This window comes from Syngnathus scovelli, chromosome 16, assembly GCF_024217435.2.
Source record: "Syngnathus scovelli strain Florida chromosome 16, RoL_Ssco_1.2, whole genome shotgun sequence".
In the NCBI taxonomy this organism is placed as follows: Eukaryota; Metazoa; Chordata; class Actinopteri; order Syngnathiformes; family Syngnathidae; genus Syngnathus; species Syngnathus scovelli.
Window position 1 is genome coordinate 7,528,920 of NC_090862.1, and position 27,691 is coordinate 7,556,610.

The following is a 27,691-nucleotide window of genomic DNA, read 5'->3' on the forward strand; positions in this document are numbered from 1 at the left end:
ATGTTTTTAACCGGTCTCAAGACGGCGCATTATTAAAACTGCCAAATAAATAGTTAAAAAACGATGAGGAAAACGATTATAATCCGTGTGGGCGGAATTAAACCTTTAGATCCAGCCTACATTTAGGGTTAGGATCTGGGTTAGGCCTCTGCAGCCAGGGCTACTCGGTGGGCGGTGCCCTTTGCGTAATGACGTCTCACGGAAGCGCCGTGACGTCTCACGGAAGCGCAGCGTCAGCCATGTTGTAATATTTGTTGTTGAACGCGCTTGTTTTCAACCTGAAGACGGGTTGCACGTGAGCACAATCGGGACGGGCTATGGACGCGGATCTAGACTCCTGTACCGCGGGGAACGAGCGCAGGGATGTGGATGCCAGCCTCCGAGCGGCGTGCTCGTCGAACGGAAGTGGCGACGAGGACGCCGAAACAGAGGCTCCTGGCCGGGAGGCGGGAGACGGCCCCGGCAGCCAGCACACCCAGGAGAGGAGCATCCTGCTCGGTGGCAGAGAGCAGGAAGTGTCGGTGGAGATCGGAGGAACCTATTTGTGCCAACGAGCCGATAAAACATGGCGTAAGTTGTTAGCTTATTAGCGTTGCGACTAACCATGTTAAAATAAATGATGGTGATCATTGGGCACATTCCCTGACAACATTGTCGATCCGTTTAACGGATAACGGTTGAGTTGCGAACACTTAAAACCAAACAAGGAGATCAGACAATGACGTCAGTAGTACATTGTTAGACAAGAATAGCACTAAACGATATCCATGACGTCAGCAGCACTAGGGGGCGTGTTTGTTTGCCCTCAAACAAGGCATAATAATGGACTGTGTGAAACCTATTGTTGACCGTTTGACACACAGTAAAGTGCACTACTTTGCGGCACCTAGGGGGCGCTAGTAATTTATAATTATTATTTGCTGTACTTTTTAACCATTTAGATTGTTTTTACTTGCGACACTTTTAAACTTTACCCTTAAAATGTATTCCTAGCCTTTTCTTTTCTACTTTACTTTTCTACATGACTTCTTTTTGTTTGTACGAAGGTTAATTTTTAACTTAACTGCTACTTTTGACTACTTTTACTACCTTTTACATTTCACTGTTTTACTTAAAACTTTTTTTCTCCAGCTTTACTTTTTACCTGCAAATTTTGGCTGTTTCCAATATCTTTAATGTCTGTGTACAGACGCAGCAGAAGTGATCCAGTCTCGACTAAACGAGCAGGAAGGACGAGAAGAGTTCTACGTCCACTATGTCGGCTGTAAGCGCAAGCACACGCACACACAAATTATGTGCACGCGGAGGTCAATGTGTGTGTGCGTGCGGTCAGTCAACAGGCGCCTGGATGAGTGGGTCGGCAAAGCACGGCTGGCGCTGACCAAGACGGTGAAGGACGCGGTGAGGAAGAGCGTGGAGGTGGGCGGCGTGGGAGACATTGGCGAGCAGCCTGAGCGCAAGATCACACGCAACCAGAAACGCAAACATGACGAGATCAACCACGTGCAGAAGGTTAGCACCTGCCGTGTGACAAAAAGCACCTTTACTCCAACCAAGAATGTGTTGTTTCTGACTCGGTGTTTTGTCGCCATGGTAATGTCTCTGTGAACCAACGCCGTTGTGTTTTTATTTGCAGACGTACGCTGAGATGGACCCAACCACGGCGGCCCTGGAAAAGGAACACGAGGCGGTAGGAAGCATCTTGGTTTTCATCAAGGCGGTGCCAGTTTTGGTCGTGCCAATCCTCATCCTCACCCCGGACCTCCTCTGCAGATCACCAAGGTGAAATATGTGGACAAGATCCAGATCGGCAACTTTGAGATTGACGCCTGGTACTTCTCGCCCTTCCCCGAAGATTACGGCAAACAACCCAAACTTTGGATCTGCGAGTACTGCCTCAAGTACATGAAGTATGAGAACACCTTCAGGCACCACCTGGTCAGTAGCCGCCATCACGTGAACAAAACTCCTTCAAAGTCTAAAGTAAAAAGTCAAGTCAAACCCTATTTTAAAACCCTAACCCTAGTTTAAAACCGTGCGCGTAAGAATCTTTTAGTTTTGCCGTGTGTGAGCTGACGTCAAATTGCGTTTGCAGTCCAACTGCCAGTGGAAGCAGCCTCCAGGCAAGGAGATCTACCGCAGGAGCAACATCTCCGTCTACGAGGTAGATGGACGAGACCACAAGGTGAGCGGACTGGAGATGCGCGTGGCAGCAACGGGGAGTGTGACACCAACGCCTGGTCTTGTGCGTTTCAGATCTACTGTCAGAACTTGTGTCTGCTGGCCAAACTATTCCTGGACCACAAAACACTTTACTTTGACGTGGAGCCCTTCATTTTCTACATCCTCACCGAAGTCAACAAGCAGGGGGCGCACATCGTGGGATACTTCTCTAAAGTAAGTACTCCAATGCTAGTACTGAAACGATACTATTTGCCGTATGACTTTTCCCTTTTGGTTTGATTACCCTTTGGTTAATGTGGGGTTTTGGAATAGAATAGAATAGAATAGAATAGAATAGAATAGAATAGAATAGAATAGATCTTTATTGTCATTGTCACACATGTACAACGAAATTTAAAAAGTGCCAAGCGATCAGTGCAAAAAATTGAGCTTATTATTCCAAAGTCAGCTTTGCAGCCTTTTTGGAACAATCTCGGCGGCCGATCTGTTAAAATGTCACACCGGTTTTCATGTTTCCAGGAGAAAGAATCTCCAGACGGTAACAACGTGGCCTGCATCCTCACTCTGCCACCGTACCAACGCCGCGGCTACGGCAAGTTCCTCATCGCCTTCAGTGAGTGACCGCCCCCTTCCCCGTCACGACAACCACAAACGAGGCACTCTGTTTACATCGCACGTGTGCGTGCGTTCAGGTTATGAGCTGTCCAAGCTGGAGAGCGCTGTGGGTTCACCAGAGAAGCCGCTGTCCGACCTGGGCAAGTTGAGCTACCGCAGTTACTGGTCCTGGGTGCTTTTGGAGATCCTCCGAGACTTTAGAGGGACTCTTTCCATCAAAGACCTCAGGTACGCATAACAACATAACAGCGTAACAGCGTTTAAGAAATGAACAGAAAAATTGGCAACCGTACCACAGAAAACAATGTGTCGTTTCTATCTGCAGCCAGATGACGAGCATCACGCAGAGTGACATCATCAGCACGCTGCAGTCACTCAACATGGTCAAGTACTGGAAAGGACAGCACGTAATTTGCGTCACGCCCAAATTGGTGGAGGAGCACCTCAAAAGCGCCCAGTACAAGAAGCCGCCCATCACTGGTGAGGGTTTTGTCTGCTGCCATCGCGTGTCCTGTCTCGAGTAACGCTTTGTAATTGTCATACAGTGGACACGCTGTGCCTCAAGTGGGCGCCTCCCAAGAACAAGCAGGCCAAGCTGTCCAAGAAGTGACAAGAAGCTGCCATCTGTGTAAATATGTGCCATACAGTGTGTCTTGCTACTTTTTTTAAATAAAGGAAAACATTGTCGCATGTGGACTCATGACATCCATCTGTGGACGCACTGAATGTGTGTATATATGTGTGTGTGTGATTAAATCTCAATTCTTGTGACCATGGCAGCAATGCAGTTCTGTATATAATACAAAGACAAAAAGAGGGACATTATATTTTTGTCCAAGTTGTTTATTTTGTTTCCAAAAGTTTTTGAAGGTGTCCATGTGGAACACAAAAGGCACGACAAAGAGCAGCGACAAAAAGTCTTTTCAGTTCATAACAAATGAGCAACAAACTTAAATAGACATTCATTTATATTAATTTCTCATCTTAAATAAAGTCCAAAATGTGAGGCAGCTTTGAAATCTCACAGTGTTCAGCTTTCATTCACCACATTCAACTTTTGGCTTGTCGTTTTTAATCGTGAGTCTCACGAAGGACTCTGAGGCACGTTGTATCCAGTGCTCCTCTATCGCCATGGTAACAGACAATAAATATGTTGTCAACACATTCCAACAGAAAAGAAAACTAAATAAATAAATATTTGCTGTTTTGTCATTTGTGTCTCGTGTCTACCTGGGCACCGGCTGCCCCTTGGGGGCCTAACACCGGAAAGTGCCCGGACTTTACACACACTCACGTGCACACCACATCCATTTTTTTGTGTACAATGACGTCGTGACCTCACTTTCTGTGAAACAAGCAGGAAGTGAACAACGGTCAAAGGGCAGTTTTGCTCTTTTATGACATGAGGAAAACAGCCAAATGGGACAAGAAAATCTTGTGCTTTCATTTTTTAAACTTAAGAAAAAACTACTCATTAAATTTGCAATCGTGATCTGAATCTCCACATTTTATGTATTATAACAAACCAATCGTTTAATGAATGACATATAGTTACAGCGAAATTAGTTATTTTATTTATTTTATCATTATTTTATTTTTATTATATTATGAATGAATTAAAACAATTCATTATCAATTTTGCTATGGAAAAATTGTGGCATAGAAAACTTTTGTCCTTTGATTTTTAAATTGTATAAGTTTAAAAAAGAAAATGTAAAACTAATGATAGGGTTAAGGGTTCGGGTCTTATTTGTATTAAACAGGTTCTTATTTGTATTGTATTATTTAGAAATAATAAACATTTAGGAATGAACTATTATATAAAAACATATTATGAGAATAAACCACCTATTTAATGACATAAAAGAATATAAAATGAATAAATGCATCTTAATTAACATTTTGGTATCATATATAATAAGAATGATTTCCCAAATAAATAAAGATGACCAATTTGAGTGGGAGGAAAATGCCTCCCACATCATTGAAATGCAAAATGTTCTTGTACTATTGAACTTGTCGGCGCTTAGGTGGCACGATGAAGGCGCGCGGACCTTTAAAACAAGAGTGGCGCCGTGCCAGGTTCCGAGGTTACCTGATGCGGCCATCGAGCCCGGCCGGCCCCACTTGGGATTTGGGGTCAGGGCTGTCCGAGCTCCAGGCGGTACGACGGCAGAGCGGCAGGACGTGGCAGGCGGAGGGGGCGGGGCCGGCAGCGCACACGCCGGCTGCCGTCCAGAAACCGGCCAGCAGGTGGTCCATCCAGCGGCGCAGCGGCTCTCCCGTCAGGCCGGCGTTGGCCTCCGCTTCCTCCATCGCGTTCAAGCTGAGCGGCAGGCGCAGTACCGGGTTCAGCCCGTGGAAGCTCTGCTCCATGTACGTCCGACCTGACGGGCCGCCGTGGGCCACGCGTGCCTCCTCTACAAACAAACAATAGATCATTTTAAAAACTTACTTTGAAACCCTAATTGTTCTGATGTTTTCATATAACAAAATTCTAACATTTAACTGTCATTGCATTTTGACCTTGCGTGATGGGCCGCCGCCGGCGAAATTGCAACGGAGCAATGAGAAAGCGTGTCTGTCCCAGCGGACTCCAGCGGTTAAGGATCCTGAGGGTCCAGACGCCGGGGCGAAGCGGCGCCACCAATGGAGGGCGGTAGTGAGTGACGTCTGCGTTGGCGTCCACGTGGATATCGTAGGTGGCAGCGATCACGTTGGTGGGGTCAATCCACACCACCGTCGCCGTTAGGTTATTCGCAGCACGACTCCAGTGCTGCGCCGCCGACACCTCGTCTTCGGGCCCCAGCGGCCCGCCGCGCCGGCGGAATATGCGCTCCTTGGCGTCCCAGTCCGCCCCCACCTGCACACACACCAGACAAATCACAGCGCGGAACACTAATTGTCCAGCTTCAGTAAGTTCTAGTTTGCTTTTAGAGCAGCTTTGTTGGCTTTTAGCTCAATTTTGGTGTGTGACCTGTATGTGCTGCAGCCTGTTGGCAGCGTTGGGGGGTCCGCCGAAGCTAAAAAGTTCCCGGGGAGTCACCCAGGTCTCCAGAGTCTCCGTCTGAGCAGAGGCTCGGTTGAGCGCCGTGTGGCGCACCAGGTAGCCCTGGAACTGGTCCGACACAAAGTACATGTGCACGGACGTGGGGTGGCCTGTCGCCTCATACCTAAAACGCACACACGCACATTGACTCGAACAAACGTGTAAACATTTTACAGCTAGCAAACAGACTCTTTTTAGGGTTAGGGTTTTTAGTTAACACACACACACGCGCACACACACACACACACACACACACACACACACAAACACACACGCTTGAGGTGATGAAGTCAAATACATTTTAACAGTTTTGTAACAGACAAACCTTTCTTCAACAGACACACACAGACACATGTCCCACCCAAACATGAACAAGGAGTTCCTTGTAGCTTGTGAGGGAGACCAACTCAAACACACACACACACACACACACACACAACTCAAACACACACACACACACACACCTACACACACACACTCACACAAACTCACACACTCATACAGAAACTGAAGGCCGATTGTGCACCCATACAAGCTAAGCTTGGCTAGCATTAGTAAAAGTTGGCAAACGGTAGCGAACGTTGAGCTTTGCTGGTGAGTTCATTGCCTTGGAACGTTTGAGCGTCCAGTCATTGATGGCAACTTTTCAACCACAACGTTTTGGTACCTGCAGGTGTCGTGGGCAGTGTGACCCCGCAGCGAGGCGGCGGCGGCCGCACGCTCCAGGCCCAAGCGAGCAAAGGCGTGGTAGTGGCTGAGCGCGGCGTCTGTCAAGCCGTCTGCGCCGTCCGTCTCCCGCTCGTAGACGTTCTCCCAGTACGCGCTCAGGCCCAGCAGGCCTGGTGCTGGAGCCCCGAACAAGTGCGCGTCCAGTTGGTTGATTATTTCCTGGCTGACGCTGGCTTCGAACTTCCTGGCAAAGAAGGTGGGGCGCGACGTTTGCTGCCCCAAAAAGGAGGAGGAACCCGTAAGTGTGCAAGTCAGAGGCAAGTTTCAAGTGGAGGACTACCGACATATCAGACCTCTTTCATGGCCACTGATTGCTTGTTATTAAAAAAAAAAAAAAAAAAATCTTATAATCTTAACCTTAATCTTGGGCGCCCCTAACGGCAAGAAAGCGGCGGCATGCGCCGTGACTGTCCGCGAACTTGCTTTAATGACGGGTTGGAAGTCAGGAGGCATCTAAAAATACAGCAGCTGCTTCCTGGATCAGCCGCCAGCTCCCAGAGGCCCGCGGCTCAGAGGCCCGCGGCTCAGACGCACCGCTAATTTGTCAAAGTTATTCCCGGCGCGGGTGGAAAAGTGGACGGCACAACACACGGGAGTCTTTGCTAGTTTTTTTTTTTTTAAGGCCCAGAAATATCCATAGATGACAAACGCTTCCTGTTGCGATACATCTGCCGCTCTCTAATCTTTACCTTCTAATAACAACATTGCGCCGTCAGAAGATAATCATAAAAATGGCCACTTGAAAGCAAAATGGTAGGCTTGAGTGACGTCTTGGGCGGGGCTTCTTGAGACTTTTTTTGTGGCTAAACTCTTGAGTGACATGTCTGCCGCATTTATGGTTGCTAAGTCACACTAGCTACGGGGGCTGATTTTTACCCCTCGAAGTGTGTATGTGTGTGTGTGTGTGTGTGTGTGTGTGTGTGTGTGTGTGTGTGTGTGTGTGTGTGTGTGTGTGTTTTACCAGGAAGCGCGGCATGTCGGCGGGCTTGAAGTCGTTGGGTGAGCAGCCGCACCAATCCACGATGTGCTTATACTGACATTTGCAGCCCAGCTTGCGGTTCCAGTTGGTCAGCCTCAGGTTGTTGTCCACCATGCTGCCACAGAGGGCGCTGTTCTCTAGCACCGTGTGGAAGAACGACTGCAGGGGGCAGCGGAGAGCGTGTTAGGTGTTGGCACTGCGCTCGGACCGACAAATAAGAGCCCGTCACATTTGACTTGATTAGAAACGTTGAAAGTCAGTAACTTCACAGGATTACTACCTCAGCAGGAAGAAGCGTGAAGGCGTAGAATCGCTTTAAACCGGCGACCAGTTCATCGGTGGATCGGATCACGTATTCCACGAAGGCTCGGTTGAGCAGGAACCAGTCGGAGCCGCCATCCACGGCGATGCCTTCCGGGATTTTACGGTCCCCGAGACGCCACATGTGCGTATCGCACTCCAGGAAGAGGCGGTCCAGGCCCTGCTTGCGGATAAAACTGACAGGACATTCAATAAGATGACGGCTACCTCTGGGTGGGGGCGGGGTTAGAGGGCGTCGCTCACCGGGTGTTGTCTCGTCCGTGAGACTTGATAAAGTTGAGGTGTCGATATTTGGACAAGAAGGACACCAGCTGATCGTTGGTCCTGCCAGGACAATGCGAGGTTAGGCGACGACCAAACACTCGACACACAAGGGCAGGCCAATCTTACATTTAAAATGACTTGAGGGCTTCATCTTGTTCATGTAACAGTGCAAAAATAATCGATTTGGAAAAGTGGTCATGAACAATTCACTCTAATAAATCAATAAAATGGATTCATAGCCCAGCCCGACAACAAACACACACATCTTTTTGTATTGACTCAATGTCCCTGCGCTGGCTGACGTCACAGCTATTGATGTTGCCATGACTGTGACATAAATTTTAGGGGGGGGGGGGTGCGTCTATTGACATGCGACCAATTGCCTGGGCTATTTTTTTGCCACCATAACTGCCCAGCGCAACTGAGGCGTCAATATGAGTGCTGTATGCCCTTATCGAACATGGAAATATATCTCTTTGTCTTTACAGTTACAACATAAACATTTAAATCGTGAAGAATTTGGAGAAAATAAGTCTCCGCTCGGCTCACCTGACTGGGTAGTCAGCAGCGCTGAGGTTGACGAAGAAGTCCCATGACCAATCGTGCATGTCCAGGAGGTCCTCCATGGCGCGCAGGTACATGGCCAGCAAACTGGCGCCGCCCCAGATGGTGGCCATCCTCCACGGCGTCACGCGCACATTGGTGTACTGGCCGGCCAGCAGAGTCACCTCGCGGTGAAGGAAGTCCGACCTCTGGGATGAGGGGGCGGGTTGGAGGGGGTTAGCGGCGATGATGTCACGGTGCGTGTGTGCGTACATGTCACCTGGTCCACGTGGATGTAATAGAAGTGCGCCGTGTGGTAGATGGCCTTAAAGAGGCGGTGGAATTGGCGTGAGGCACGCCCGTGCACCACCAGCACGAAGGCCAGACGCACCGGCGACGACGTTGCCCGCTCCGACACGTCCTCCTCGTCCCATTGGATGTTCACGCTCACTTTACCTGCCAGGGAGGAGGAGTCAGTGAATTCAATACAGTGAAAGAAATGAGAACTTTTAAAGTCATTGGGTCCTTTTCTCCTTTCATGTCATCGATAAATGAGTTGGCCCACGTGCTCTTGCACCTCATGTGGCTCCAATGTTTGCTCATCCGTGACATTCTCATCACGTGTTGCGTGACCGGAGTGGGCTGACAGGGCTTGCGCGGAGCTTGAGGGATTGTCACCACTAACTACAGGCTGGCCCACCGTGGGGCGGATGCCCCCCGCCCCTCCGGCCCCTCGCCATGTCAAAGACGAGGCTCCCGCCCTGCCTGCCGACTGAGAGTGGGATTGGGGGTTAGTTTTGGCTTCGGGTGGGGCCCGCCATCAAAAATAAAAAGCGCCGACATGGAAGTCATTAGTCAGCACATCCCAGAATAAGTGGGATGAGGGTGTAATTATGTCGAAAGATCTCACAGACGCATACTGGCCTTTTCCGTTTGGACAAAGGACACGTCCACACGTGTGCAAAGACAAACGTGCTGACGTTGGTTTTCCGCTCATCTGCCGACACACAGCCTTGTGTGGAGACATATAAATAAATAAAAATTCGGTCCCCATCAACAAATAGACAAACAATGCCATTAGTGGAGCCCGGTTTTCAAACCCAACATGGTGCTGCAGCTGTTATGCTGCACACAAGTGGAATCAGGTGCCAACAAAAGTCAGGCCCAAGTGGAAATGCATTTCACATCCACATGTGTGTGTGTGCGTGTGTGTGTGTGTGTGTGCGCATGCGTGCGTGTGTGTGCGTGTACTCGTCTCACCCTGCAGGGGGCAGTAGGTGGGTAGTTTAGTCGGCATGAGGACGTTGTCCTTGTGGCGGCAGTAGACGTCGGCAATCCGCTGACGACACTCACGACTTTTGGCCCGCGACAGCGCCGAGATGACTTCTTTGCTGCCCATCTCGCACTTGGTCACTGATGCCGGCGAGGGGGCGATGCTCGGCGGCACTGTCGACGACCAGCCACCAATTGCCGCCCGAGGGAGCGCGACAGCTCGCTCGGCCACTTTTGCCGGCACGTTTTGCGTTTTGCCGTCGGGTCGCTGGTGTGGCTTTCCCGGGCGGCCGCCGTCCACGTGCTCCAAGTCTTTGGGGACTGAGTTCTCGTTGTTGTTGCTGTCAGGGGACAAATATCGCTTTTCTTTGGGCCGGTGCGAGCGGTAAATGTCCTGAAGGGGGAGACAGAGAGTGATTGCCTTTAGTAAGATGCTACCTGACATTTGATGAAATTGAACTTTTGATAGCCATCATTCAGCTTTGATGTCATTTCAAATTCAAACTATTTCAAAATGTTATTGCGACATTGCTGTCAAAGTTGCATTTTGAATGTTCCGCAGGCTTCATGCTGCCACTACATGCTTTTCCTCCCGCAAAATAATAATAGACGACCTTTAACCCCTGTGCATGTGTCACACAGGTGGACCAACTTTACTTTTGCCACAATGAGAGTGTATGCGTGTGTGTGTGTGCGTGTGTGTGTGTGTGTGTGCGTGAGTGTGTGTGCGTGTGGGTGTGCGCTAAACCACATGACTTCGGTGACTATTTTCATATCCCACATGGTGCTATATCTGTCTTCGGTGTGAGTCGTCATGTTTAAGCGAACATGCGTGACGCGCGCACACGCAAGAGGGCGTGTCCTCCATGGGCCTCACCACCTGCTACGCATGCAAGCTTTCATTAAGTCAGCTCCGAGGAATGGCAGGCAGGCATGCGGACGGACAAACGTGAAAATGGCAGCACGGCAGACTAGCGGGAACAAAGTCTGGTCTCAAAGACTGGGTTTGAATCCGCCATCTGGTCTTTTTGTGTGGGCCATGAAATTGAGTGACTGACTGGATTGCTACAGAATATGAATGTGTGAAAGGAACGTGAGATTCAATCTCGAAGTGTTTTCAAATGACTTCTGTTTGCAAGATGGCGCCACTTCAGCATGCGCTGCCCCCGCTGGTTGGAGGCCAACACTAACACAAACACTAAGTGAGAACACTCAGGACATTGACATCGAGCTGTTTGCCTTAAAAAAAAAAAACATTTACACTCACGTAGACGGCACCGTGCTTGGGCGACTCCCACCATCACTCACACACATTCTCACACACACACACACACACACACGCACACCCACACAAACACACACACATATCCACCCACAATAGAGCAGATGTGGAATTTTAGCGCTCAAAGGCCACAATTCATTTTTAAAACCGACAACTGAGTCATCACATCAATAGGATAAAAAAAAAAAAAAAAAAGTTGCTGTGACGTTTGGCTTGTCCAGTCAGGGGACACACAAAATACGCTAACACAAAAACCCGAAAGCTACAATGTGAAATTTTGTTTTTTTTGAGAATAGAGCGATGGATTATAATCCTGTCGTAATCCCGGCTCATCCGGCCGGTGGGAAAGCTGCTTCTTCTTCATCTGCGTTTTAGCCGCCCATTTAGCTTTCGGATCACTTTCCAGCCATCTGGACGGCTTTTATTATCTACACTGGCAAAACTTGAAATTATTGATTTGAGTTGAGGGCTTGTTGTTGATGTCAAAATGATAAGATGATCACTTTGAAAACTTGTTGTTTTAAAGTCATCCACATGAGTGTCCACTGGTCCCAGCAGGGTCAGTTCGGCGTTTGGCCCACTGTTGCCACAGCGACGCAAGACTTAAATGTGCCCGTTGACAGGTCGGCGGGCAGGCGGGCAAGCAGCGGGGGTCCTAAGAGCGCAAAACAAAGACTAGAAAAGAATGATCTTTTCTCACGATAGGTGAGCTAGGCCGGTGGCGCCGTCACCGTGGCGACCGGCAAGTAGCTAACAGTGGCCTTTCATTACGTCACAATCAACTTCCAGTGAACTTTCATCAAGTCACTGGTCACACCCAATTGCGGCATTGGCCTTGGAATGCCGACTCGCTTCATATGGCGCCACCTTCAGGATGGAGGACATTTTGTCCCAAGTCACAATTGCATCCATGCAAGAACCACGTCCACCATTTCGTGTCATTCACCCCAAACGTCAAATGCCACGTCTGGCCCGCCGCACTTTTAATGTCACATCACACACACACACACAAAGGGAAGATGAGAGGGAACGGGTGCAGTATAATGAAAGGATGTAAAACGCAAGGGTGGCCCCACCCTCGCCTTCCTCACCAAGGCAAAACAAGAAGTAGCGAGACAAAACCGCAAGACTTCACTCTTCACCTGGGGGTGGGAAAACCTCTAATTTCACTTCAACGCACCAGCTTAATGCTAACACATGAAGGAAAACACCACTGCGCAAGCGAAAATTAGCATCTCCGTAATTACTCTACAATAAAATAAGAGTACTGACATAATGAATAGAATGAAAAGAATTCCACCTATTTTTTGTCATACTGCATCAATTAAATGCTGCTGCTTTAGTATGTGTCTCTGATCTCATCTGTGCAGCAGTAATACTAGTCATTGTATATATTAAATATACGTATACTATAGTATGTATTAAAATGCATAACATTATAAGAGTACAGTAACTTTCTGAACTCAGAACTTTGAATTTGATGTCAAGTTTCCAAAAAAACCTTTGATAAATGAGACATTTTTAAATAGCGTTACAAAGGGTTGAAGAAATAAAATAATTTTTTGTTAATGTCAGGAGTGCTTCCAATCAGCGTTCAATTTAAAGTCTTCGTTCACATTTGTGTATGTTATCATGACACATTCGACATTAAGCAGGCTGGCACAAAACTCTCTTGACAAACTTGTCGACCATAGATTTTTCTGGATAACTTTAGCATGAATTGTAAAAATGTATATATTTCCAGAACAAGTGCGCTGACTTTTACCAATCGGCGTTCATTTGGGAGTCTCCCATCCCTGTTAGCGCCTGTCATAATGTGTGAAAGAATATTTTCCAATAGACGTTTGGGCTCTCTGTCAAGCTATTGCTACGTTAAATTGCCGCTTTTCTGAGTGGACTTCTGCCCGCTAGTTGCCCACAGCTGCCAGAGCGCGACATCCGCTTCCCGCACATCACTCGCAAGCGTCCAAACACATGCAGAAACAGACATACAGCCAGCTAGACATGGACACAGAGAGGACTTACGGCTCGGAGCTTGTGTCTTCCGACAGCGTTTCCCAGCTCCAGCGGCTGCGAGGGCTGCGGCGGCGACTCGGTCCTCCGCAGCAGCCCGCTCCTGGGCGGCTGCCAGTCGGCTTTGTCCCGGCCGACGGCTCGCTTCTCGCGGCCGCTTCGCTCTCCGCCGGACGAGCCATCCAGGCTGGTGAAGTTCCACACCAGCAGAGTCTGGATGAGCAGCACGGCCAGTGCTGCGGCCGCTACCCCCGACCGGGAGCGGAGGCGGAGACTGACAGCCAGCCTGCGGGGACACGCGTGAGCCTTCATTGCCGCCTGGACGCCGCTTGAGAGCGGCTGCTGGCGGCGGCGGCGGCGGACGACTGAGGGACGACCGGGGAGGAGGGGAGGGGTTTTGGCACAGGGAGGGAAAGAGGAGAGCGTGGCAGGCGGACGCCCACGCCACGCGTGGCCGCCAGAGAGTCAAGTCAACACTGTATCTGTATCGCATGCATATTTCTTCACATCAGCTGCGTTTGTTCTTCTTGCTTCTTCCACGCTGACAGACGAGCCAGGTCGGTGTCGTTCTTCTCAGTGTGCATGCAAAATAAAAGCGTCACTTTCAAAACAAAAACACAGAATAAATATTTGTTTTACTTTCACTTGATGGTGACAACTGTTGCTGACGGTCACCTTCATGCGATGACGCGCGGCGTTGGCACAATGGTGTCGAGGATGGCGATCCGCTGGGGGTCCCACACGCAGTCTTCCTCCAGTCCGCTGGGCACCATGCCGCACTGGGGAGGCACCCAGGCCGTGTCGAAGACGGGGCCGAAGCGCCCGTCGTGCCACGTCTTCTGTCGCGGGTGCCCCTGGTAGCTGATGGCGATCACGCGGCCCACGTCCACCACCACCTTCAGCACCACCTTCAAACCATCCAACATACAAACAAAAAACACAAAGTGCACATCCTCACATGCAGTCAAAGTGAGCGAGCCCAACACAAGTGACAACTGGGCTGCTAAAAGTTTAAAATTGCCTTTCGGTGCCACAAGGGGGCAGCAAAGTGCTACTTTTGAGTGAACGAAGCTCCTCAAGTCACTTCAAACTGTTTCCTTGGCATCAAGATGACGCCAGATGGCGTAATATAGTGGCTCCCTGTATTTCTTCGGGTAGACTAGAGAGACCAGACCTGACCGTGAACTAATTACTGACTCCTTCAAGATGCATAAATATAGTGAAAGCGTGTAGCGGGGCTGGGGGGGATTATGGTTTGAAGAGCAAACTTGCCAAAACCTTGTCGGCATCAGGATGATGGAGTGGGTAGCGCTTGGCCTTCTGCAGGTCGCGGCTGAGATAGACGCCGCGCCCCAGCATGCCGTCGGGCGACTGGCGGAAACCCGACAACAAGATGAGCTCGGCGCTCTGCCGAGTGGTCCCGTGGTACATGACGTAACGTCGGCCGTCCTCGGGCACCGCGCTGCCCAGCGGGTCCACCCCCGGCGGAAGCTCAAAGTCGGCTTCGGCCCAGCTGTATTGCATCCTCTTTCTCGCTCGACCTCACGGCGGGAGACGCAAAACTAGAAGAACCACATCATGTCATCTTTATCTGACCTAACAGAGAAGAGAATGCGCTACATACATTGATATGTACTTGTACATACATTGTGGTGTGTACTTCAAAACTGGGCGTTTTGTATGCATTTAGTGATGTACGCATACCCACACAAATCTGGAATGACATAAAACAAATGGGGAAATTACCATAGTAAGCAGCTGTTGGACACCGAAGAAGGTTGTATTTATTTTTTTATAGCTATTGCTTACGTTATTTACACAGGGCCACGTTTTCGTCGACGTGTGCGTGCGTGCGCTTACGCACACGAAAAGGCAGCCCCGCCCTCACGGAAAACATCGAGAAACTCCCAGGAATTAGACTGGACCATAACCAAATACGTTCGAGTCGGTAAATTGGGTGAAACGTGGAGTCGTCAGATCATAAATATCAAAATAAAATACAAAATATACGCACACAAGCAGACAACTTAATAAATACATTTTAAAAACACAATTGACAACCCAAACTTGAATAGATGAATATTAACCAACTATTAACTTAGCTTTAGCAGATCATTATAGAGTATTTAAAATTATTATTATAGTATCTTATCATACAAAAGAAAAAAGCCAAGCTCAACACAAAATCTGAATAAAGGTTTATTAAAAGTTGACCAATTGTAGTACCAGTGTTACTTGGATCAACATTCAAATTGTCTTTGGTGTTGTTTTTCTGCAAGATGTGTTATGTTAACTGTTAACAAGGTGATGCAGCAGGTTTTCTGCAGGACCAACTTGAATTTACCTAAAAAATAGCCACATTTCTTTTTTTGGAGAGGGGGGTGCTCGGCGTCACCGTTGGTCCCCGTGGCACTTCATGTGCAGCCTGAGGTTGGCCTTACGGAAGAAGGTCTTCCCGCACACTTGGCACTCGTGCGCCTTCTGGCCCGTGTGCACGTCGCCGTGCTTGCTCAGAGCCGAACGGTCGCTGAAGCGCCGTCCGCACACGCCGCACGCGTACGGCTTCTCGCCTGTGTGCGTGCGCAAGTGTCGCGTCATGTTGTGTTGACAGTTGAAGGCCTTCCCGCACACACTACACTGGAAGGGCTTTTCACCCGTGTGCACCCGCATGTGCGTGTCCAGATCCCTGCGGCCGTCGAAGCATTTGCCGCACACCTCGCACACTTTGCCGTTTCGGTGCGTGGCCAGGTGGGCCTTCATCTGCTCGCCGGCATCGGCATGAGCCCCGCAAACGCCGCAGTCTGTCTGGTGGCCGTCCGAGTGGTTGACCAGCGCCACCAGCGAGTGGAACATGCGACCACACACCACACAGATGACACGGCTCCTCTTGGAGGGGCTCGGCCCCGCCGCCGTCTCCTTCTTCCGGTGCAGGAGCAGGTGGCGCATCCGGGCCGAGTGGTCGTTAAAGAGCTTGCCGCACTGGTCACAGGCATAGGGCCGCTCGCCCGTGTGCGTGCGCATGTGGCGCCGCATGTTGTGTTGGCAGTTGAAGGCTTTGCCGCAGTCGCCGCACACGAAGGGCTTCTCGCCTGTGTGCACGCGCATATGTGTGTCCAGGTCACGGGAACTGTCAAAGCGTTTGCCGCACACCTCGCAGGCTTTGCCGCTGCCGTGCGTCTGCAGGTGCGTCGCCAGGTCGTCGGCTTGGGCGCCGCACACACCGCAGTCAGAGTGGTGCTCGGCGGTGTGGTTGACCAGAGAAATGACGGCGTGGAAGCTTTTACCGCACACCACGCACACCGCGGCACCCCCCTTGGGCTGCTGGACGCCGCCCTGGCACTCCCTTGGCTCACCGTCCGCGACGCTCTCATGGGCCAGTAGATGGCGCTTCCTTGTGGAATGGTCACTGAATTGCTGGCCGCATACCTGCAGAAAGCCAGTTGAGTCAATTTAGTCTTTAGGCCGAGTTAGTAGGCCTGCAACTCAGGATTAACTCCTTCACAGTCAGTTAAAATGGATCAGTTAATGACTTGAATGATTGACTAATTTGCCGCTTAGTTGATGTATTAGAAACAAAAACAAACATCGCAGACAGGAAAGTGGATCAGAACAATACGGAAGGCTCAGCCGTGCATACCTGGCAGGTGTAGGGTTTCTCTCCCGTATGCCGGCGCATGTGTCTGGTCAGGTTGTGGCGACAGTTGAAGGCTTTCCCGCAGTCGCCGCACTCAAAGGGCTTCTCGCCCGTGTGCACGCGGGCGTGCATCTCCAGCGCCTTGGCCGTGCCGAAGCCTTTGCCGCACACGTCGCACACCTTGCCCCTCAGATGCGTCTTGACGTGGCGCTCGAAACTCTCCTCCGAGTCGAAGCATTGGCCACACACACCGCACACGTCCTTGGGGTGTACCTCGCTGTGATTGGCCAGCGAGATGACGGCATGGAAGCTCTTCCCGCAAACTTTGCAGCTAAAGGCAGCCTTGGCCTTGCGTGACGATTTCTTCTTCGACTCGTCGCTCTCGCTGGGCTGCCACTCCTCGTCGCTGTCCTTCACAGGACAAGTCATGATATCGTCTTATGTTTCATGAATGTTTTTTTTCCCTTTGCCTACTTACCTGGCCTGGCGTGTTTAGCGACGCTTGGTCGTCGTCACAGTTGCCGATGTTGCCATCGCACATCACTTCCACTTGGTGCGCCACCTCGTTGTTGTCATGGTCGCACGGAACGGGGGAGCTGCTCATCTTATCTTCTGCTTTCACACTCTGTACATGTTGATGGTGGCCTCGTTCAGCTCAGGTGTCCACATGCAGTGTGTCTTGAAGGGTGCTACAAGTAGCAGGAACTAGTAGGATCTGGTATAAACACAGCTGTGCAGAGCTCACCCGGTCAACAGTGGTAGGATCCTGCTCAAGCGGCGCTTTCCAGTCGCGATCGCATGGCTCGTCTTCTCCCTTATCTTCGTCCTCGTCCTGCATCTGCAGACATCGAGGTGGCACCGACACAGACAGCTGGACTGTGTCTAGGTGATAATCGATTAGTTATCAGTTAATCAATTATTGTTCCACGTTTATATAGTATGCATTCTACTTGCAAAGAGAACTAAGATGGCTGGAGTTGACCCTGTTCATGGAATCATGGAAACGAACCTTTGTGTTCTGCGAGTCTTTGGTGTCGCTCGAGCTCCAGCCTCGAGCGCAGCAGTTCGTCCTCCAGGCCGACGATGGTACCTCTGACCGCCTCAAAGATCTCCTCGGCGGCCGCGCGCAGACGCTCGTTGACGGCCGCCTGGAGCCGCTGGAAGCTCGACATGACGCAAGGGGACACTCGGGCGGTGGCGGCTGTTGAAGATATGACGAAGAAATGCTGCTTTGGTGGCAGCCTGACGCTCAAATATTGATTCTGAAAAGGAGAGCCATCCACTTCCGGCGTGCTTTACTTCTTTCACTGCAGACTGAGCAGCATGCTGCTTTCTAAGCATCGCAGTGCAGCCCCCTAGCGGAATTTTTGAGAAGCTACTGACAAACGCATGCATTTTCACCAACGTTTTACTATTTGGATTAATTTCGCCGCAATTCAGATGTACTAGTTTGTGATCTGCTAAATTAAAAAGGGTTCATGCATTAACGGCAGTATCTATCACGGATGGATTATAAAACCAAAATATTAACGGTACTTTTTTATTATACCATGATTGCAGATTTCTCTCTCCGTCTCTCTCTCATAAATAAAATCACAAAACACAGCAATGTGCGCACCGTGCATTTGAGATTAATAGAAGCAATCAGATCACTGGGAAAGTCTCCAGACTTTTAATCAACACTTCACATGATGAGTGGCTCTCGACTGGCGGGACTGCAGCGTTATCAGGAGTTCCATCACAATAACCAACGCACACACGCACAGTAAGAGGTTTTAATTAGTGCGTGAGAGTGGTACAAGAGTTCATATTGTCACCGAGTGACTCACGGGCACAAAACGGATGAGTCACATCACACTCAAGCCACCATCACGACCAACACCTGAACGTAGACGAAATTACCTTGCAGGATTTCAGACACATTTACAACAACACTCAGAGAACACAGGAAAGAGGCAAACAATTGACTGGTCGTGCGTCAATTTCAGGAGACAAATTCTTGCCAGCCAATGTGGGGGCAAATATAGATGAACTGTTCTGGTTGCCAGCCAAAGCACTTACTGACAAATCACAAGATGTTCACTGCACTGCCTTCAAATTACAAGTTCATTACTTCCAAGTTGCTGTGCTCAACGTTGTCGTCAGGCATAGTTTTTGCACTCCCGTTTGCATCATTTCCCAGCAAAGGTGTCGCTAGTGAGACCTCGAGGTCCCTCCCAGTGGCGTCCCTGCCGCCGGGATCTGGCATCGGTCCCCGGAGATTCGACTCAAAGGCCTCGAGGCCGGCCAGCAAAGGCTCCAAACCTTGTGACGGGCAGCCAGTCGTTGCACTTTGCCGGATTCGCAAGACTTGCGTCATTTCTGAGACGTCGTCATCGTCTTCGCGAAGTCCTCGCCTCAGGCTCTCCCGGGGTACCGGTGCCCGCCTTCCCCCTTCCTGTGACGGCTGGGGCTGGGCGGCCTGGTGGTCTTCCACCTTGCGGGTGGCGCGGCAGAGGGCCTTGCGGAAGCCCCTCTTGAAGTTGTCCGACATGAAGCCGTAGACCACAGGGTTGGCGCAGCTGTTGGCGTAGCCCAGCACCACCACAAAGTAGTAGAGGCCGTGATACTCGGGAGGCAACGCCACCAGTAGGTTGAGCACGTTCAGCCCGTAGAAGGGCAACCAGCACAGGACGAAGACGGCCACCACGATCACAACCATGCGCGTCACCTTGCGTTCCGACTTGCGGCGCTTGGTCGAGGCGGCGTGGACCTTCTTGGCCGAGCTGCGCACCTTCGAGCAAAAAAAAGGGTTACGTTTAAGGACATGGATCCATCCGTGAGGCCGGCGGACATACTTTGAACACGATGAGCAGGTAGCACAGGCAAATGATGAGCAGCGGGCACAGGAAGCCCAGCGTGGAGGTGTAGAGGATGAAGGCTGCTCTCCACACCTTGGCGGGAGCCGGCCACAGGATGTTGCACGTGCCGCCCGTCTTCTGGATGTTGGCGAAGACCACCACAGGCAGGACCACCAGGAAGGACAGCGCCCACACAGTGCCATTGACTGCCTTGGCCACGCGAGGGCGCCGCCACCGGGCCGCGCGGACGGGGTGGCCCACCGCCAGGTAGCGGTCCACGCTCATGACCGTCAGGCAGAAGATACTGGTGAACTGGTTGATGGAGTCTACTGTCATCACCAGCCGGCACATGAAAGCGCCGAAGGGCCACGCCTGCAGCGAGTTCTGCACGGCCAGGAAGGGCAGGCCCAGCATGAAGAGCTCGTCGGCGATGGCCAGGTTGAGGATGTACATGTTGGTCACTGACTCCGTCTTGGAGTGATGCAGCACGATGTGGATGACCAGCGTGTTCCCGCCTAGACCGATCACGCACACGATTATGTAGATGAGCGGGATCAGGACGCCCTCCACGCCGGGGCCCGACCCGTCGTCCGCCGCCGTCACATTAGTGGCATTCGGTAAAAGGAGAGCAAGTTCCTCAAATGGTACGCTGGCGTTCTCCACCGCTGCCTCCATGTCAGGAAAACGGCAGCTTTGCTTTAACAAAGAATGTCACCACTCAGTCAAAAGTGAAGACTGCGGATTTCTGACATTTGGGTTTTGTTACGTGATAAACTAGAGTGCACTGGAAAGGATTTATTTTTAAGGGTGATTTGGATGATCACTAACATGTGCTAAATGCTAACTGCGCTAACATTGGAAGACAAAATGTCAGCAGGTTGTTTGGCATCCATCCCAAAGGTCAACAGGACTTGAAAGCTTGGGGGAGAATCTTCTCACACACACACGTGGGCATGCACACACACACGTGTTCAGCTCACATACAACAAAACCCGCAACATCAGTCTGACTGATGACAAACATTGTTTCAGATTTTATCCATATCCTTGCCTCTCAATTTGCATGCACTTTTCAAATGGCTTTGCTTGGGGAATTTCACACATTATTTCTAAATTGCATATCAACAGTGGCATATGCTCTCTATTTTGAGTGCATAAAAATTTATGTTTATATGACTGACTACTTCTACAATCTACTTGCCACTTTGCACTCATTTGCATCATTTGGCCATCTGAATTTTTTTTCATTAAGTTTGTACGGATCTTGCCGAGCGCATCAACTTTTGCATTGCAAATCATATTGATAATGTTATTCATCCCGATTCCTCCTAAATCAAGTGTTAATGTTTATTTTTTTGCAAATATGTGCAGACACTCTCTGTGTTCACTGTGGTCTGGGTGGCCGAAGCTCAAAGAACTCATCTTACCTTTGGACGACTTCGTCTTGTGCTCACAAGACCTGCGGCAAACCCGAGCGGTCACCAGCTTCGGTTACCTGAAGTCCACATTGCATCATGAGCGCAACTGCCGTCGTCGCAGAGCACTTCTCTGCTTGTAACTAGGAGACACTGCTCTAGTCAAGTGGGCGGTGTTAGGATCCCATTCTGTGCGCGTGCACGGGCGCGTCACAAGGGAGACTGCAGTGAGTGCACCTTCTGGAAAGAAAAAATGTCATCCAGGATCTGACTTTTAAAAAGGAGCATCCAGTCAGAAAAACAATCACAAGCAATATGCTTTTTCAATATTGCTCTTTTTTTTTTTTTCTTTTGATGTAAACTATCCAAAGCCTTCACCTTTCCCGCATTTTGTTAAAACCTTATTCCAAAAGGCAACAAATCCATTTTCACATGAAAATTGCAAAGGTCTATTAACAAAAAGTTAAAAAAAAAAAGAGCCCAGACACATTTCTGAGAAGTGTTCAAGGGCACTTACGAGTCAGGAGGAAGAATAAGTTGTGTTAAGATGAGGACGACAATGTGCAAAGAAAAAAAGCAAAGGCATAAGGAATCCAAGCGAAGAGTTGCTTTGTTAAAATATTCTCAAGTACTTCAACAAAATGTAGGCCTTGAAAAGTGAATTTCGGAATTTGTTTCTAGATACATTCGAAAAGTTTGAAGATGCTGCCGTAGTAAAGGCTGAGAACAAGGGGAACTTTGGATGGAATTAGGTAAGCTAGCTGCTATGGCTAGTGGCTAACGTGTTTCTTAGCATATGTGTCATGACTAATGACCAACATTCTTTGCATGTTAGCCAGCAATGCTACGAATAATAGTTTATTTGCTGAAGTATTGGCAACAGTGGCTAAAAAGATTGCTAACATTTATTTTTTATTTTTTGTTTGTTTTGCTTGAATAAAGTGATGTATTGCCGGAGTGGTTGTAATGCAATTAGCGTCTCGGGGCTCGTTAAGCAGGTTTTCTTTTGAATGGCTAAGATGACGACAGCCACGCTCGATAGCCGAGCATTAGCCGATCCATAGCTCGTTAGCAAAGCGCTTTGTTACTGAGGTTGTCACTAATAGCAACAAAGACAAGCGAGCTAACCACTTACCGTATTTGCCGGTGTATTGGTCGACCTTTTTCGATCCAAAATCGACCGAAAAAAATCGACCTCGACTTATACACCGAGTCATAAAATTTAACTTCGTATTCATCGCTTCAAATGTGATGGTAACCAAGGCTGTTTCTCATGCATCTCATTGTGCGTTGCACTTAGAAAATTTGAACCGGGCGGCGTGCGCGGCCCGCTGGAAGTCCAATGAGGCGCCGCGATCTCCTGCGCGGTGCTTATAAAGTGCCGATCCGCTCGGCTTGGAGCTATTTCCGACCTCCCGTTGGTGCCGGGCGGCGTGCGTGAGCTCGCCGGCCGCGATCTCCTGCGCGGTGCTTATAAAGTGCCGATCCGCTCGGCTTGGAGCTATTTCCGACCTCCCGTTGGTGCCGGGCGGCGTGCGCGAGCTCGCCGGCCGCGATCTCCGCGGTGCTTATAAAGTGCCGATCCGCTCGGCTTGGAGCTATTTCCGACCTCCCGTTGGTGCCGGGCGGCGTGCGCGAGCCCGCCGGCCGCGATCTCCTCCGCGGTGCTTATAAAGTGCCGATCCGCTCGGCTTGGAGCTATTTCCGACCTCCCGATGGTGCCGGGCGGCGTGCGCGAGCTCGCCGGCCGCGATCTCCTGCGCGGTGCTTATAAAGTGCCGATCCGCTCGGCTTGGAGCTATTTCCGACCTCCCGTTGGTGCCGGGCGGCGTGCGCGAGCTCGCCGGCCGCGATCTCCTCCGCGGTGCTTATAAAGTGCCGATCCGCTCGGCTTGGAGCTATTTCCGACCTCCCGTTGGTGCCGGGCGGCGTGCGCGAGCCCGCCGGCCGCGATCTCCTCCGCGGTGCTTATAAAGTGCCGATCCGCTCGGCTTGGAGCTATTTCCGACCTCCCGATGGTGCCGGGCGGCGTGCGCGAGCTCGCCGGCCGCGATCTCCTGCGCGGTGCTTATAAAGTGCCGATCCGCTCGGCTTGGAGCTATTTCCGACCTCCCGTTGGTGCCGGGCGGCGTGCGCGAGCTCGCCGGCCGCGATCTCCTCCGCGGTGCTTATAAAGTGCCGATCCGCTCGGCTTGGAGCTATTTCCGACCTCCCGTTGGTGCCGGGCGGCGTGCGCGAGCCCGCCGGCCGCGATCTCCTCCGCGGTGCTTATAAAGTGCCGATCCGCTCGGCTTGGAGCTATTTCCGACCTCCCGATGGTGCCGGGCGGCGTGCGCGAGCTCGCCGGCCGCGATCTCCTGCGCGGTGCTTATAAAGTGCCGATCCGCTCGGCTTGGAGCTATTTCCGACCTCCCGTTGGTGCCGGGCGGCGTGCGCGAGCTCGCCGGCCGCGATTTCCTCCGCGGTGCTTATAAAGTGCCGATCCGCTCGGCTTGGAGCTATTTCCGGCCTCCCGTTGGTGCCGGGCGGCGTGCGCGAGCTCGCCGGCCGCGATCTCCTCCGCGGTGCTTATAAACAGCCGCATGCGCACGGCCTCCCGGAATTTGAACACATTTCGTCAATAAATTTCGCATAGTGAATTTTGAAGTTTAATATAATGCAACAATTGAGCTCGACTTATACAAAGGATATATCATAAAATCGTAAATTTCCGTCGAATTTTAGGGGGTCGACTTATACACCGAGTCGACCTGTACACCGGCAAATACGGTATGTCCTCTTATGTTGGGACAGAATGCTTCACTTCAACCAGTTTGTACTGAATTTAGTTGAGGCTGCATGTTCCTCAATAAGGTCGATAACCTTTGTTTTGGTCACTAGTAATGAAAAATTTTTCAGATGCGGAATGAAAATCCAAGAGTTCTTTTTTTCAGAGTCGTATAGCAACAACATTTGTGTGGTTATTATGAAATGTGAAAAGCAAGGGAACATTTTTATTTCAAGGCCTTGGAGCCCTTTTGTATAATCTTGAGTACATTTTTCCAATCATCTTTAAGATGTCGGTCCTTCCGAAGTGTGTTATATGATGAATACACAATGAGATGCCATTTGTTAGCGTGTCAGAGAGCGCCTCGTCTAACGAGGTTATCTGATTGTGGTGGCCTGGTAACCACGGCAACAAAACCGCAAGTCGAATGACGAGACCTTGGGAGGTTTCAAAAGTGTTGAAGTAACTTTACTTCTTTTTGCAAAAACAACAGCGTGACATCAGCAGTACATATTTCATGTTTGTTTGCAAATTCTTTTCAAACGATTCATCATAAATCAACATCTTCACATTAAGTGAGAAGATGAAGATGATGAAGGTCACCTGACCACATGCTGCAGCAGCAAGGAGTCAAGCAAACAAACCATTTCCTGTTTGATGAAAGTGGAGCAGCGGCGCCATCGCTTTGTCTCTTCACCTCACTCCCCGAAGAAAAAGAAAAGAAATAGAGCTACACTGATAAGCTGTGTCCAAATTTGAACCTATTCAAGCGTTAAAGCAAAAAAAAAAAAGGCATTTTGTATTATTTCATTTCCTCACCCCGAGAGAATCAAAAAGGAATCGGATGGACTAAATCCTAATCAATTCCCATCCCTGGGACACATCGCATCAAATCTGAAGAAAATCAAGAAAAATGTTTTATCACACTAAATCCAATTTACACCACTGGCAAATTTCTCAACAGTTCTGACAAATGGTCTCAAAAGAACGGCCCAGCCGTCCTGGCTACCCACAAAATGTTGGACCTTCATTTTGAAACATCTCCTCTGTACCGGATGAACTGAGACTGACTTGGCTCCTCTCCCTTCGTCTTCTTCTGCATCAAATTGGTTTGGTGTAGTTTGCTGGAAAGAGTCCTTTCCTGTCGCCGCACCTTCCCGTCCACCAGGCGGAGTTAGAGGTGTCAGTGATGTTGATGATGTCGCCGGCGCAGAAGCTCAACTCGTCGTCTTCTTCGGCGTTGAAGTCGTACAAAGCCAAAACCTTTTGTTGGAAAACACGCACCCATTTAGCATCTTCCTATGCTAACAGAAGAGCGTTTTAAAATACAGTGAATGGTGTGTTGGTCAGACCTGGTGAAGGCTGGCGCTGTCAGGAGCTCGAGCAGCAGTGGTCGGTCTTCTTTCTGATTGGACGATGCGCTCCTCCTGGCCACGCCCCCTAGGCTGCAAAATATGCGAGCAACATTCTTCTCTGAGATTTGTCAAATTAACAAGATCTGTCTATTTCAAGTATTTACCGATTGGGCGCTGGACGTTGTGACGCCGGCGTTGAGGAACATGTTGCTGGTTTTGGAGATGGAGGTGGTCTTGTAGTAGTTCACCAGCTTGTTGAGCGACGTGAACTTCTCGGCCCACAGGATGTAGTGACCTCGCTCGTCGCGGATGACCTTGAAGTGCTGCACGTTGCACTCGTGCCTGCGGCCCAGGTATTTTGTTACTTTTGATAAATCTGCAAATCTCTTAAGACAAAATGCTTGTGTTGGAGTTTGCAACCGACTTGACGGAGATGGAGAAGTTTCCGGGTGAACTTTGACATCCTCGGATGACGAAGTCACCGACGGGTTTGGCGCTGAGGATTTGCTCAGCCATGCCGCGAGTGGCGTTCTCCTGGAACCATCTGCGAACATGCGCGCATCAGCACCACACAACAAGAAGGTCGAGGATGACATCAAGTGTGGGCGGGGATTACCCAGGTATGGTCAGGTCCACGTAGTTCCTGGGGACGAGGCCTTCGTGGCCGTTCATCTCAGCTTTGTACCACTTGTCGGACGTGCTTAAAATCTGATATGAGACAGAAAGACTTTTTTGCCATGAAAACTTTTTGGGAAATGACGGGCTGACATTCTGACGAGCTTCTTTCCAAACCTTCAACACGTCATTCTTCTTAAAGTTCAGCTCACCAGCCGCTCTTGCCATGAAGTCATACTTTCCTCTCGCCTCCATGTTGGCAAGTTCCGCAAGTAAAACAACCTGGGTAGATTTGATCTTATTAAAAAATGAACAAATAAATGAATAAATAATAAAATAAAACATATCACCATTTTATTCAACTAGAATATAGACAAATACCGTCAGCATGGAAAGTTTGATGCACTTTGCCGTCTTTCACATTGTGAATCTTGTTTGAAGCTTTTGTTTGAACGAGTATACCATATAATTTATCACAAATTTTATTTATTAGTCAAATAGAAGGCAACAGTTTTAAATGTCACGTGACGGACAAGAGCACCTTCTACAGCTGTAACTGAACAATTTGTGGAATTTCACCAAAGTTGAACGTAGAAAAGTTGAAAGTAATAAAAAATGAGGAAAAAGCTGATCAAACTATAGAAATTCAATAATCATGTTTTCATGGAGGATGGGAATAATCATCAACAAGTGAAAGTAAAAATTAATAACTAATAACGTACTCAATAACTGAATAAAGTATTGCTTAAGAGTAAAAGTGAAAGTAAAGTATCAAATACATTTTAAGTTAATGTCATTAACCGACATGATCGTTTTTTTAATTTTTTTTTACATTTCACCTGAGTGATCAAAGTACACGTTTTAGGACGCAATAAATTCTAAACGATTTTACCTTGAGTTGCTTTGTTTTACCTTGTGTGAAGTTTATCCCATGGAAAATAAAGGTAAGAAGCCAACCGTTATTTTCTTTTTCCTTCCGCGTCACGTGCAGTAGGGTTGCCAGGAGGAGAGCTAAAAAATTAAAAGTCAAATACGTTCATTAACAAAAAAAAAAAAAAAAGAAGCGATATAATATTCGGAATTTGACGATGGTTGGTTCCTCTGAACGCACTTTTGTTCTTAAACGAACACACACGTGTACACCTGCTTTTTAGACTGTTTGGCCACTTCCTGTTTGCAAAATAAAACTCACCGTGTAGCGTTTCCGGCGGGGTTAATTTTTCAGTACTAGAATACTTAGAATATTGTTGACGGGTTTCCGCTGAAAATTATGCAAATGTAAATCTTATCTTGTTCAATAACTGACTAGCTAATTCTTTTAAAAAGTTATAATAAACTAATAAAAGGAAACATTTAATGCATTAATTTAGACGTTTTTTTTAAAGTGGTTAATTTAAACCTATTTTTTCATTCGCTAAATATCTGGTTATTACGTAATTTCTGTATGTATAACATATGGGCATATTGCCAAACAGACTCACGGGGCATTTTTTTCTATTTTCTTTAAAGCTGAGCTTTTTAAAAGCTAGCTGGGATTTTAGAAAACACTTATCTGCTTAACAAAGGAAGGCCAGAGCCCATAACTGAACCCCAATCCAATGAACTTCGAGGCATACCTGCTAAGCTCTAATCACCAGACTGCTATAAGAAATATTATCCATGAATGTCATATTCCTTTATTGTGACTGTGAGGTGATGTCAAACACAAATTGTGCTGCCTTTGTAAAGTGCTTTGAGATACATGCTGCACTGGACGCAGCAGCCAGGGGGCAGCCAATCACTCTTTTGGGTGTTTTCTTTGGATTTGTGCAGGAA

The 27,691-nt window shown here is 49.2% G+C and overlaps 5 protein-coding genes across 10 annotated transcripts; 1 reads left to right on the forward strand and 4 right to left on the reverse strand.

The window, feature by feature from the left end:
• The first annotated feature begins 208 nt into the window (after positions 1-208).
• Positions 209-3,489, forward strand: kat8 (K(lysine) acetyltransferase 8). The gene is made up of 11 exons (XM_049744390.2): positions 209-570; positions 1,190-1,264; positions 1,334-1,512; positions 1,637-1,690; positions 1,774-1,938; positions 2,096-2,185; positions 2,257-2,397; positions 2,704-2,797; positions 2,877-3,027; positions 3,125-3,279; positions 3,345-3,489. Exons 1-11 carry the CDS (start codon positions 318-320, stop codon positions 3,407-3,409), a joined length of 1,422 nt encoding a protein of 473 aa, XP_049600347.1. The 5' UTR covers positions 209-317; the 3' UTR covers positions 3,410-3,489.
• Positions 3,490-3,624: 135 nt separating this feature from the next.
• LOC125983257 (xylosyltransferase 1) lies at positions 3,625-13,564 on the reverse strand. The gene is made up of 11 exons (XM_049744370.2): positions 13,264-13,564; positions 9,945-10,350; positions 8,965-9,140; positions 8,691-8,893; positions 8,121-8,201; positions 7,837-8,053; positions 7,539-7,715; positions 6,516-6,790; positions 5,777-5,972; positions 5,326-5,662; positions 3,625-5,219 (listed from the first exon to the last, which is right to left on the reverse strand). Exons 1-11 carry the CDS (start codon positions 13,561-13,563, stop codon positions 4,891-4,893), a joined length of 2,697 nt encoding a protein of 898 aa, XP_049600327.1. The 5' UTR covers position 13,564; the 3' UTR covers positions 3,625-4,890.
• Positions 13,565-15,437: 1,873 nt separating this feature from the next.
• On the reverse strand, positions 15,438-18,207 carry LOC125983263 (zinc finger protein 345). Its single transcript, XM_049744377.2, has 5 exons — positions 17,895-18,207; positions 17,631-17,767; positions 17,364-17,510; positions 16,889-17,296; positions 15,438-16,677 (listed from the first exon to the last, which is right to left on the reverse strand). Exons 1-5 carry the CDS (start codon positions 18,055-18,057, stop codon positions 15,643-15,645), a joined length of 1,890 nt encoding a protein of 629 aa, XP_049600334.1. The 5' UTR covers positions 18,058-18,207; the 3' UTR covers positions 15,438-15,642.
• A 327-nt stretch (positions 18,208-18,534) lies between these two features.
• Positions 18,535-22,065, reverse strand: LOC125983271 (somatostatin receptor type 5). 2 transcript variants are annotated; one of them, XM_049744393.2, is made up of 3 exons: positions 21,152-22,065; positions 19,723-20,421; positions 18,535-19,658 (listed from the first exon to the last, which is right to left on the reverse strand). In XM_049744393.2, exons 2-3 carry the CDS (start codon positions 20,398-20,400, stop codon positions 18,984-18,986), a joined length of 1,353 nt encoding a protein of 450 aa, XP_049600350.1. In that variant the 5' UTR covers positions 20,401-20,421; positions 21,152-22,065; the 3' UTR covers positions 18,535-18,983. The 2 variants fall into 2 exon arrangements, with proteins under 2 accessions (XP_049600350.1, XP_068509581.1); XM_068653480.1 differs by having other exon boundaries at positions 19,723-20,240; positions 21,152-22,064.
• A 2,293-nt stretch (positions 22,066-24,358) lies between these two features.
• On the reverse strand, positions 24,359-27,574 carry LOC125983575 (GRB2-related adaptor protein 2). 5 transcript variants are annotated; one of them, XM_049744938.1, is made up of 8 exons: positions 27,493-27,574; positions 26,789-26,887; positions 26,054-26,158; positions 25,878-25,969; positions 25,686-25,805; positions 25,426-25,603; positions 25,259-25,351; positions 24,359-25,169 (listed from the first exon to the last, which is right to left on the reverse strand). In XM_049744938.1, the coding sequence occupies exons 3-8, from the start codon at positions 26,129-26,131 to the stop codon at positions 25,008-25,010; spliced, it is 723 nt and encodes a 240-aa protein (XP_049600895.1). In that variant the 5' UTR covers positions 26,132-26,158; positions 26,789-26,887; positions 27,493-27,574; the 3' UTR covers positions 24,359-25,007. The 5 variants fall into 5 exon arrangements, with proteins under 5 accessions (XP_049600895.1, XP_049600896.1, XP_049600898.1 ...); XM_049744939.1 differs by lacking the exon at positions 27,493-27,574 and adding an exon at positions 26,988-27,006; XM_049744941.2 differs by lacking the exon at positions 27,493-27,574 and having other exon boundaries at positions 26,054-26,173; positions 26,789-27,054.
• Between the last annotated feature and the right edge of the window lie 117 nt (positions 27,575-27,691).